General features: G+C 56.4%; 1 protein-coding gene across 2 annotated transcripts in view; it reads right to left on the bottom strand.

Moving 5' to 3' along the window:
• WWP2 (WW domain containing E3 ubiquitin protein ligase 2) overlaps positions 1–12,031 on the bottom strand; it is a 42,834-nt gene that overhangs the window by 9,748 nt on the left and 21,055 nt on the right. For both annotated transcript variants that reach the window (XM_014942546.1, XM_014942547.1), the window contains exons 9-11: positions 6,370–6,459; positions 4,591–4,765; positions 1,235–1,289 (exon numbers count right to left, since the gene is read on the bottom strand). In XM_014942546.1, the coding sequence (XP_014798032.1) occupies positions 1,235–1,289; positions 4,591–4,765; positions 6,370–6,459 (320 nt within the window). The remainder of the gene's footprint in view (positions 1–1,234; positions 1,290–4,590; positions 4,766–6,369; positions 6,460–12,031) is intronic.

The following is a 12,031-nucleotide window of genomic DNA, read 5'->3' as shown; positions in this document are numbered from 1 at the left end:
ACCCCGTCTCGTCCTGCCTGCCCGCCTGCCGATGCCGCTCTGCCTCTCGCCAGCCGCCCCCCTGCACACACCCACGCACACTCGTTGCCTCCCCACCAACACGTGTGCCCCACACGCAACACACCTCCTCCCTCCACGTGCCTGCGTCACTCCCCGCACGCACGGCCCTGCTCCATGCCGGCAGGGACGCCCTGCACGCACGCTCCCCTGTCACCTCCCAGCCACCACAGCCCCCCTCATGCTGTCTCACTCCCGGGCTGGGGGAAATAGCCCCCAACGCCGTGGCTCCAGCAGACCCCACATCTGATGACTAGGACCCACATCCATCCCAGGGACCCCAGCTATCCTGGGGATCCCCATCCCAGGGTGCTCATCCCTGTGCAGAGCTGTCTCCCCCCCAGTCTGCCCAGCTAACACTGGGGACCCTCTCCTCACTGATGCAGGAGATGGAGCACCCAGCGTGGCAGCAAAGCCTTCAGCACTGTCCCCATCGAGACTGTGCCCTTGGAGCTCCCCCCCGGCAACAGCCTGGGACCCCTCTGTCCTGCTCCAAGCTCCCCAGTTTTAACCCCTCTCTTGCCCTCCGTGCCTTCCCAGCACAGCGCTGCCCGTCTGCTCCCCAGCTGCACCCACAAGCATCCCAGCCTGCCCTCTCCAGGGATGCTCTCACTGTGGAAGGTGGCCTCTCTGCCCTGGGAACAATACAGGGACCTTTCCAAATGTCCCAATACATGACACTTGGGCCATGGGAGCAGACAGCCCCATTCCTACCGGCTCCCAGCCCCGCTGCAGACCAGGACAGAGCATCCCGGGAGGCACACACAGCGGCGGGACGGATCCCTGCTCAGCAGAGGAGGGGTCTGGGGATGAGCGAGGAGTTGGATCCCCAACCTTTCCCCCTGTCCAAAGAACAACCACAAGCACTTCTGCATTCAGTAGCTGAGAGAGACTGGGAACTCCTCCAGGAAAAGAAGAAAAAAGGAAAAAAAGCTGGATTTCAAATCAGAAACCATGCTAATCACAGGCAGGCTCAGCCCCACATGCAGAGGAGCACAGGGAACACTGGCTCTCCAGCCACCGTTCCCATTAATGCCAGGGACGGGAGCGAAGAAGCTGCTGATAGCACCGTCCTCCCTGCGAGGCAGGCAGGGTCCTGCTCTGGGTGATCGAGGAGCGTCCTGGCAGACTGTCCAGCGAGCGTGGTGGCAAGCAGGTGAGGTGGCTCAGTACTTACCCCAGCCTGGAGGAAGGGGACCGAGAGGATCATTGTCGGACGGGGCGCCGGACGACTAGAGACAACAGAGAGGGCAAAAAGAAAACACGAAATAAAAACCAGGGCAGGGACGCCTGGGAAGAGCGGAGTGCGGAGGTGAGCTCTGCAGCCTCCACTCCCACTCTCCTGCCCTTGGCCCGCAGCTCCCTGAGAACGGGAAAAAAAAAAAAAACCAACCCAAAAAAAAACAACTTGCACACTCGAGGGGGATTTAAAAAAAAAAAAAAAAAAAAAAAAGAAAGGAAAACAAAAAAAAAAGCACAAACTAAAGAGAGGCTGGGGCAGCCAAGGGGGTGGCGGGGCACCGCACGGAGGGGAGCGGGATGGACGGCCCCGGCGGGGTCCAGATGTGCGCGGCTGCTCCTCGGGCTGCCGCCGGCCGTCCCCCCCGCCAGATACACCTCCAGCCTCCTCCTCCTCCTCCAAGAACCACACACAAGAAGGGGGGAAAAAATATCGCAGGCCTTTCCAATGAAATCATTCCCACAAGCCCTGTCCACGCCCAGCGCTTCCTGGCGGGCCGGCGGCCCCCTCCTCCCCGCGCCCGGCCGCGGGATGCGCTCGCACTGAGCCCGCATTCATCCCGCGCAGACGGGCGGCTCCGCGCCCCCGCCGGCCCCCGTCCCCCCTCCCGGCAGGTCGGGGGCAGCCTTACAAAGCACCTTTCTTCTTCCCCCGGGGGCGGGCAGAACCGGGCGCCGTCACCCAGCCTGAACCGGGGGATGCCCCGGGATTGGGGGGGGGCAGACTGGTGTGGAGCCCCCACTGCGCCTGAGCCCCCACACACACACCTTGAGGACCCTGGGGATGGAGGTGCAGCCCCAACAGTCAGGGGTTCAGGGGAGATGGAGGCCTGCGAGTACTTTTAATGGTTAAATAAGAAAATCATCGTTACCAAAAAGGCATTTTCATTGCACCTCCTGACACCCAGCTGCTGGAGAGGGGACAATGACCCAGTCCAGGGGGTGTCCCAGCACAGAGAGTGTCCCAACCCTCCACGCTGGGCTGGGGATTGGAGTCACGCTGGGCTCAGGGAATGGCACCCATCCCTCCCACCCGGGGACGAGAGGCAGACCCAGGCTTGGGCAGAACTGCTATTTGAGCTGCCGGGGCCCCCCACTCTGAGACACTCTGGGCACCCCATGGCAGCTCAGCACCCCAGGGATGTCCTGGGGCACCTCAGGGAAGGGGCTAGCACAGCCTGTGCCTCTCTGAGCTTCGTCACTTGTACCCAACCCCGTGTGCCGGACTGGGAGCGGGAGTCACTGCCCAGCACAGCGTGTGTCGCGCTTGGGGCAGTCTCTCAGACAGGCTGGCCAGAGACACAGCCCAGTCACGTCCAGAGGTATCACCTCACTGACCTAAAAATAACTAATTAAAACAAACAGGGCAGGGAGAAAAGAGCCTGGGGCAGAGTCCCAAGGAACAAGCCCTCCCGGAGCCCCTGAGAACAACCCGGTCCCTTGTGCCAGAAAGACCCTCAAATCATCACCCTCAGCCCTCAAGGGATGCTGTGTGCGGGCAGAGCCCAGGGAGCCCGCTCTGCTGGCAGAGTGGTCCCCTGGCTGCACCCCGGCCCCCCAGGCTGTGACTCTGCACGGCCCAGGGCTACAGCACTGCTCATCATCTCCCCACCTTCCTCTCCCAGCAAGGAGGGCAGGTGGATGCTGGAGACGGGAGGGTGAAGCAAAGCAGAAAGCCCCTGCAGGGAAGGAGGCAGAGTAGGAGCCATCGCCGCTGGCAGCGGAGAGCTTGAGACAAATAGTACAATCGTTTCATCAGGCTAAATTTGGAGCTCGAGTCCCTCCCTCTGTGCTCCGCGGAGCCCGGCCAGGGCGAGTCCCACAGAGCTGGAGCAGCTCCAAGGCTGGCGCTGGCAGAGACACGAGTGAACGACAGGCCTGGAGCCCCGTTCAGCCCCCGGTAGAAGCCCCCTCCCGCACACCCCTCGGCAGCAGAGCCATGAACGGCATGCTGAGGAGCACAGGCGGGTGGAGGGCAGCAGAACCGTGATGGTCCAGCTCCTGCTGCGAGGCTTGGAAGGGCTGGAGAGCTGTCTGGGGAGAGATGGGCAGGGGGAGAAAAAGAAAAGAGCAGCTTCCCCCCCTGGGGAGCAGCCCTGGTTGTATCTCAGGCAGAGCAGCACTGGAGGACACACTCTGCCCCCCTCTCCCAGAGAGCACCTGAGCTCCTCGCTGGAGCGTAGAGCTCACACCGGTGCTAGCAGTGCTGCTGGGACACATCAGCCTCCTGGCCTTCTCAGAAAGGAGATAAACGTCGATGGGAAGTTGGTCACCCCGCTCTCCCCACCTTTACTCCACACCTGCCCCACCAGGCCTTCCCTGCCTCCTGGCAAGAGCTGGGTTTTCCAAGGTGGCACAGCCTTGGCAAGGCACGTGGCCAACTGATGGCAGAGAGCACCAGGACACGGCTGCTCCGAGAGGTGGAAACACTCCAGCCTGGTTCCTTCCCAAGCACTGCTCACCCTGCAGCACAACGGCCACCAGCACGGCCCTGGTTATCAGAGGGTGCTCACCACCGCTGGAAGCCAGGTCCCAGCTCCAGCAGCAAAGGCAACACCAGGACAAGAGTGGTCTCTGCCCAGGAGCTGTCGCTCTGTGGGGCTGTTGAGAGATCACTCTCTGAGCAAGGAAATGGAGCTACTCAGCCCAAACGAGGAATGAAGGGAAGCTGCAGAGGAAGCTCACCATGCCCAGCAGCACTCATTCCCTGTGCTCTGGTCCCCTGGCTATTGCAGCCCTCATTGTGACAGCACTTGTACCCTGGGCCTTCAGCTACTGCTGTTGACTCCTGCTCCCACCCAGAATCCAACCCCCTGTCCTCATGCCAACTGAGACATGGGGAGGGATGAAGTCAGCCCCAAGAGCCTCCTCTTCTGCTACAGACCAGGCTCCCATGGCTTCCTCAGTGTGTGACTGACTCCAACAACATGCAGCAAGTCCTGCAAGCCTTGCAGGTCAGCAGCAAGGCTTGGCTGATGGAAGCCAAGGGAGAAAGTGTGTGCCTAGCCACGCTGGCACTGAAGGGACACCAGGGACAGGCTGCTGAGAACACCTCCCACCACCTTTCAGGGCTGTGCAAGCTGTTTTATAAAAAGAAAGTTACTGCCACGGGGTTCTCTGCACACAGCAGAGGAGACCGTGGGCTCTCCTGTCCGAGCACTGCTCTGCTGAGCTGACAGACCCCACACAGTCCAGAGAGCACCTCCCCACGCTCAAGGGTCTCCCAAGTCAGCCCAGGTGAGATTGGTGGGAGAGCAGGGTGAGACCCTCACCACTGCAGCCTCCAGTTCTCACCTGGTACAGGAATCTTTGGCTGAACTGCTGCATGGCTCCTTGGAGCTGGTTTCTCTGGGACTGCCACTGCTCATAGTTCCTGACGTACTCAGCCGTGGGGCGCTGCCACGTGGTGGTCCGGGTGTTGTGGTCCACGTAGTAATACCTGCCTCGAGGATCCACACGTTTCTCCCACCTGGAAACACCAGAGGAAGATGTCACTGTCCTCTGGAGACACAGAAAGGCACAGACCACGGTCCTACAGCAACGAACTTCCCATTGCCCTCATCTGAGGGCTCTGCAGCAGTGGCTTGAGAATATCCAGCTGCTGCCCCAGAACCTGTTGAAAGCACAATTAAGAAGAGCGCTGGATTGTGAGCCCCTTCCCCAGCTGCTATAGTCCCCTAGAGCTCCCCATGCAGCAGCTCAGCAGAGGATTTGTGGTTGAGTGCTGCCTCTCAGAAATGCAGGTGAGAAAAAGCAGCTTGGAGTCTTCCAACAGAGGAAGAACTGAGAGCAGCTGGGGCCCAAGGGTCCCAAGACTAAGATACCCTTTAACACAAGGGCTCTGTTCCCAGCTCCAGCATAACCACCAGCTTCACAGCTGAAGGGGCTCTTTTGGACAGAGATCCACCAGAAGGAAATACAAAAGACTAGCCAGATTTGAAGCACCTCCCCTGCAAGGGCACATGAAGCCTAGGTGGGATGCCTAGACACTGGCAGAGTTTGCACCAGGATGCCGTAAGCATTTCTCCAAGACAGCTGACCTCTGACAGAGGCAAGGCACTGGGTTGGAGACCTGAGCAGGAGGGAAGGAGCACACCTGGGGTACTCCCAAAGCTACCTTTCCAGGGAACAGCCTCCCTCTTTTAACTCCAGGCAGATTTCAAGCTGTTGTAGGATCAGAAAGTGGCTCCAGAGATTACAACTTAACTGAAGGGAACGTGTGCCCGCAGGAACCTGGAGGCTCCCGTGGAGGAAAACAGGGCAGGCTTGTATTTCACTTTCACATATTACACTGGCAGTTAAAGCACACTTCAGTCATTCCAGCCCTGAACAAACTCAGTCTAGAGAACAACAACAGGCTGTTTCGAGTTCTCTGCTTTAGGAGCACAAAGAGGTGAGAATTCAACGAGCTTCTGGAAAGCACGTGACTCCCAGGGCTGTATGCAGCCTTTATGACCTGAAAACTTTACTTCCACAAGTGAAAGCACGGCCTTCCTGGACATAAACTTGGCAGAATACTTCCTGCAGGTCTCATGGAGCTGAGCAGCAGCATCTTCTCAAGCACAAGCGTGGCTGAGAACATAAGACCCCCCTCTGACAGACTCCAGGGTCCAGCTCCAGTTTTGCAGCACACTATATGTGTCTGTTGCTACTCACCAGGAGCTCAGCCCTCATCTAGAAACATTTGTTTTTCCAGGTGACATGAGGCCCATGCTCTCCCTTCTTCTGGTCCTCAGGGGGCTTTGCTGGTGCCCCGTCCCGAAGGCCCACTCTGCTCTGCCCACAAGTGTTCAGTGATTCCCGTGGACTGTTTAAAAAATAATCCTCTAACAGAGGTCAAAACGCAACAGAATGGAAGGCCTTTTCCTTTTTACAAACCCTGAAAAGACCTTTCTAAGGATACAGGGTGCGCTTTCAGGCCAGTGAATGCTTGGTCATCTCACCCCAGTTCTTTTTAGGAATGAAAAGACCATCCTGCCACCAACCCACCTCTCCCCTTCTGTGCTGATTCCAGTATGCCTGTTACAAGTTAATTGACTATCTGAGATGCCAGCTGGCCCCAGAGCTCCTTACCCTGGAGGAAGGGGTCTCTCCCACGTGGTGGTCTTGTTGTTATGGTCTACATAGTAGACTCTACCATTAGGCAGCTCTCGCTGTTCCCACCTGCAAGCAAAAAAAAAGTTTAAAAATCATGAGACAGTTGATGCTTGCTAGCACAGAGACCAAACCCTGGCCAAGGTGGAGCTACCAAAGCAAACTGCCCTCTGCGATGCCAGCCAGAGCAGTGTCCTCCTGCCACAGGGCTCCTCGGGTGCCTGTCCCCACCACACACTGCTCCAGGGCCAGCTGGGGAGAGCAGAACCCCTCAGGAGAGGACGTGGAGGAAACCTCTGCCTGTGCCTATCTTCTTGTCACACAGAGAGGTGAAGTGAAGGGGTTCAGCTGGAAGAAGCAATGGGGATCCAGCAGCCTCAGCCCCTAGACCTGCAGGTCAGAGCGAGCCAGAGCCTTTCTATACGTAGGACGCTTCACAGGCACCTTCATCTGCTTTAAATCATGCCCAAACAGCCTCCCTAGGAAAACTGTCTGCATGTGTGCCCATAGGCTGGGACTGCAGCTGTACAGCCCAGCCTCCCCCGCAGATCAGTGAGCTGTGAATAATTAATAATCACCCTTATTACCAAGAACGTCCAGAGAGCTGCATCTGGTGGATTTAGCAAGCCTACCTCCTCGCAGTGCTTAGTTACACTGTTCTAGCCTTTATTTAAAATCACGAATGACAGCAGGTCTACATGGCAGTTGTTTGGCTTGCTAGATCAAGACAAACGGAGAGGTGCTGCAGCAGTCTACTTTCTGAAAACAGGCATAATTTGGAGCATAAATTCTTAATTTCCTCCCAGAAAAATAGGAGAGTCGGCGTAAGATTTCACACAGGGTCAGTTTTATGCCCTGTGAGTTTTTGATGTAGTTTTTGATTGGTTTCTCATAATACATCTTTAAAGGGGAGCCTTTGAGTTCGGGCTGAGGCTGAGCTTTCTCCTTGGCAGCCCTCCTCCTCCTCGCTGCTGACAGACACCGCTTAAAAACATCACGTGGCCACAAGGCACAAGGTTCGGAGGTGGCCCCTGAGGGGACCTGGTGCGATAGGGAGGCCTGGCTTTACAGGGCTACACTGACAACCATTCTTTGCCCTAATTCATTCATGAAAGCGTATGCCCTGGCAAAGGTAAAAGCTCCGTGGAGCACTGTGCTCTCCTGTCAGCTTTTATTCTGCAACAGAGAGAGGCGAGCCAGCAGCTGCTGACAGATAAAGTGTTCTCCTGCCACACTTCTGCTCCCACAGGTCTCCCTCCCGATTCAATTTTCTACCTCAATTAATCATCACAAAAAGCCCTAGGAAATTAATATACAGCTTCTGTTGTGACAGCAAGGGAACAAATCTGGGCTTGCAGAAAGCAAGAAGGCCTTGGGGAGGAGGCACAAAGCGCCAATGTCCCATCGCTCGGGCTCACGCTGTCTCCGCTCACCCTCAAACCTCCCCAGGGGACGACGAAGCTCCCAAACAGTGACCTCAGCCACAACCACACACCTCTGATCCCCAGGTCCACATGCATCACAGCCTTGACACCACTCTCAAAAGAGGTGGGAAGGCAGAAACAGGGGAAGCTTCAGCTGTGTTTCCAAGCCCCAGCAGCGTGCCATCAGCTGGGGACCCCACCAGCCACGTGGGCAGCCTGAAAAACCCCTGCCCTAGGCAGAAGGCAATCTTGTACTCTGAGATAAGAGTTGGTTCCCAAAAAAAGCAGGAGGAGAACGTGAACGGCAGGCTCAGGACTTAACCAAGAGATTGTCTAACCCAAACCAGAGACATTGGCTTTGCTCCTATGGGCTTCTCAAAAGCACTGTCAACTTAATGCATCTGCAGAGACCAGGTAATCTGCAGATAAAAGCTTAAAAGTTACCAGTCAGCAGCACTGGATCTTTCTCATCCCTGGAACAGATCTAGGGACACCAATGGTTATCTCTGGTGGAAAGAGTCCAAGGCAGGACATAGTACACCTGTACCCCTTTGACAGCAAGGGGCTGCCAAGCATAACACTGCCCAAAGGAGCAACCACGTGAGAGCAGAGCCAGCACTACCCAGTGCTGCTCTGGGATCAGGACACCTTTGTCTCTCCACCCCATGGTCAGCCCTTTTCCTGGGTTACCCCCAGGCAGCGCTGGGCATTGTCAGAGGATAAACACCTGAAGTTTCCTGTTTGCTAATGATGAACTCAGTGCTTCGTGAGCATAAAAGCACCAGGACAGCTCAAAAAAAGGCCTGAAATATCTGAAGAGAAAAATCACCACAGCTGGGATTTATTGAAGACAGAAGCATGTCCACCCCATGAGATGGACAGCAGAAGGTTTCCAGGCATCTTCAGGGAGAAGCCAGAGCTATGGAAGTGTCACTGGCAGGAGAGCTGACCACTGCAGCCAAACCTTTGGGAAGCCCCTTCCCTGACTTGCACACAGGTGCTTCGGATCACCACCAGCAACCAGATATGGACCTGGCACAAGGCTCAGGTGGAGGAACGCTGTTCGCAAACAGAACTCCAAGGCACAGCTCTGCTCGTGAGACTTTGCAGGAGCCAGTATCCCATGGAAACCCTTTAAGCATCATCTCTTTGAGGTTGGTTGTATGTAACGGCCTCCTTTGAGCAGATCTAGAGACTGCAGCACCACTCACAGGGTGCAGGACACCTCCAGCCAGACGTCTCACCCATTTTGTCTGCACTGACATGCAGTGCTTTAGAGACTAACAGGACCTCATCCCCATACGCACTGAACCAGTGGTGCCAGCAGTCGTTGAGAGTGGACAAATCCTCCAGATTCATTAATAACAGATTCACAAGATGATTCATCTTGTGGCTCTGAGGACTTGGAAGTGGTTTATGAGACTCTCAAGCCTTCAAGTACCAAAAATCCCATGACGAGGACTCCACCAGGGCAGAGGGTTTCTGGATCCCTCAGATACTCTTCTGGGTGCCCTTGTGACTGCAAAGAGCCACACAGGATTGCAAAGAGCTGCTGGTGGTGGCAGCTACTGATTGATGTCCTCTATCCCCATCTCACACCCTATACAAACAGGTGATGAGCTCACATGCTTCTCAGGTCAGCAGCTCCCTGGTGATCTGAAAAGTAAATTTGCTGAAGACTGCCTCGCCCTACAAACAGCGAATCACCACCATTAAACAGCAAGCTGTGACAAGCTGTTACTACTGCAGACACACAGCAAAGACCTCAGAAATGGGGGCACTGGGAGCAACCCAGTTGCTCAGACCACCTTGTCCAGCTCTTCGCAGGCTTCCCTGCATCTCATCTGCCATCCCACAAGGGACACAGCTCAGGGAGATACACGACAACAGGCTCTTCCTCTGGGGAACCTCGGTCCAGCCAGCATTCCTCCCCTGTGTCCCCCACCACATCACCACCAGCACAGAAGATCAGCGGTTTAGCAAGTGCTAGATGGTGGGAGCTCTCACCCACGTGCACCACTGCTGCAAGCACGAAGCGCACGACGTGTCGGCCCCCACCAGCTCCCCTCCGCCTGCCCACAAGGCTTGCGAGAGCAGTGGATACAGGGAGCCACGGGCAGTGGGAAGTGGCAGCGCTGAGGCAAACCCGGCAGTCCAAACAAAACGCCCTCCTTATGTAAGAAACCACAGCCCCGTGCCTTCTGCCAGGCAGCATAATGTACCTCTTTGTACCGGCGAGACAGCGCTGTGTATACACGCCACGCTAACGACCGTCTGTCCCCCGCGCAGGATCATCACTGATAGGAACCAGATGCAGGAGCCAGCAGCTCCTTGCGCCCTCCCCCCCTTTCACTATCGCTCCGCTCGGAAACCCCTACGTGAGAAGCAGGACCCCACGCCAAGGGCCTCGAGGGCTGCGACCGGTTGCTCCTGTGCCACACACGCTCCCCGGCTTCGCAAGGAAACATGCTCTGCCCAAGCCAGGAGGTTGCAAAGGAGGTTCTGGGCACCGTCAGGACTGGAATTATTCAGAACACCTTCCAGCACCCTCCACAGCCCCTAGAACAGACTCAGGGTTGTGTGAGAGATGCCTTTGTGCCCACCACCTCTGCTGCAGATGTTCAGAGACAGCTATCCGAGCAGAATAAATAGCTCTGAATCCCCACATGAACCCAAGCCACTCTCGACTCCATCTGCACGCAGCCCGGCAACGAGCAGGGAGGCTGGGGCTCAGCTAGAAAAAGCTGCCACCCCTCCAGAGACTGAAGGGAAGCCGAGCATGAGTGGTCTCCATTCTCCCACGGGTGAAAGGAGACACTTGGAGAACGAGGCAGGGGTCCTGCAGAAAACAGGAGGGACATGATGGCTTTCCAGCTCTTCAGCGCCGAAACAAGCGGCAGCTCTGCAGGGGACATCGCTCCTGCGAGCGGCAAAGCAAGAGCCATCACTCCTGGGCTCCACAGTTCTCTCTGCATAGCTGTCCCTGTGGGAGATGGGCCAGCGAGGGGCTATCCTGCACTGCTTTCTGTGGAACACACTGCAGCCAGAGCTGAAGTGGTCTGCAGCCCTTCTGCCTCAGACAGCACTGCCTCCACCAGCCCAGCCAGCCGCATCCCCATCTCCCAAGCTGGGCCCCAAACCACTAAGGCAAAGCAATACCCCAGCGTTGTGAGCCAGCCAAAAAATCAACTGTCCTAGATCAGGTCTCAAGAGATCCCCAGAACCTCATTTATACCACCCAGAGTCACAGTGTTTTGTGCAATCCCCGTTTAGGAAATCCCCGTTTGTGCAATTCCCTGTTAGCCCAGGACCTGGTCTGGCAGCTCTCAGGGCAGGGCTCGCACCAGGGAGATGTCAAGGGATTTAATTCTCTGCTCTCCTTCACCTGGGAAGGCCTTGACACTTGGTCTCCACCTGACCAAGCAGGTCAGCTGCTACCCAAGCCAGCCCAGCAGGAGCATTTAACTCAGCATAGGCAAGAGGGTTGCTGCTTTCTTTCCCCACTACAGATCCTACAGTCAGGATGGGGAGGGACAGATACACAAGGTGCTAAATCAAAGGTCTCTCCAGAGATCCAAATCCCACAGGCTCAGCCTGCAGAATGGCTCACTACCCCTTCACTGCTCTTCTCCAAAAAGCACAACAGCTTTATCATCCTCCCTGCTACGGCGTGCAGGATTTTCTGGTGTGTGAGCACCGCAGGTAGACAGGCACGGGGAGGATGTGGGGCCACCCTTCCACCCAGCTGGACCAGGTAAACGCAAGTCTGGTGTGTCTTAGAAAGCAGTGCTTGCAACCTCCCCCAGCCTCCGGAAACCCGAATCGTGAGATATCCGCGGGCTCCTCTCTGCCCCAGGGAAAGAAACAACAGCCTGTTTCCACCTCGGGCTGTGCAGAGGTGGGGAAAAGAAGACCTTCAGTCTACCTGGTAGGAGCAGAAAGGGGCACAAGCTCTGCCGGGAATAAAGACCTTTTTCAGAGCACTGGACTTTTCCAGCTGCCTGGAAACAGGAAGCGCCCAGGCCGGAGAACAGAAACCCTCACACACCCCGCATAAAGGCACACTGAGCCGTTAACCCTAATTACCTGTGACTGACACACGAGCGAGGCCCTGACCTTCCAGGCATCGCCTCAGCCAAAGGAAAATAAACAGCTCCCTTCATACGAAACACAAGCCATTTTCAACGCCCCCCCTCTCGCCGCTTTGCTTTTTCAGC

The sequence above is a fragment of the Calidris pugnax genome, unplaced genomic scaffold (genome assembly GCF_001431845.1).
Source record: "Calidris pugnax isolate Ruff unplaced genomic scaffold, ASM143184v1 scaffold28, whole genome shotgun sequence".
Lineage (NCBI taxonomy): Eukaryota > Metazoa > Chordata > Aves > Charadriiformes > Scolopacidae > Calidris > Calidris pugnax.
Note: the sequence above shows the minus strand (reverse complement) of the source record. Positions and strands in the feature narration are given on the sequence as shown.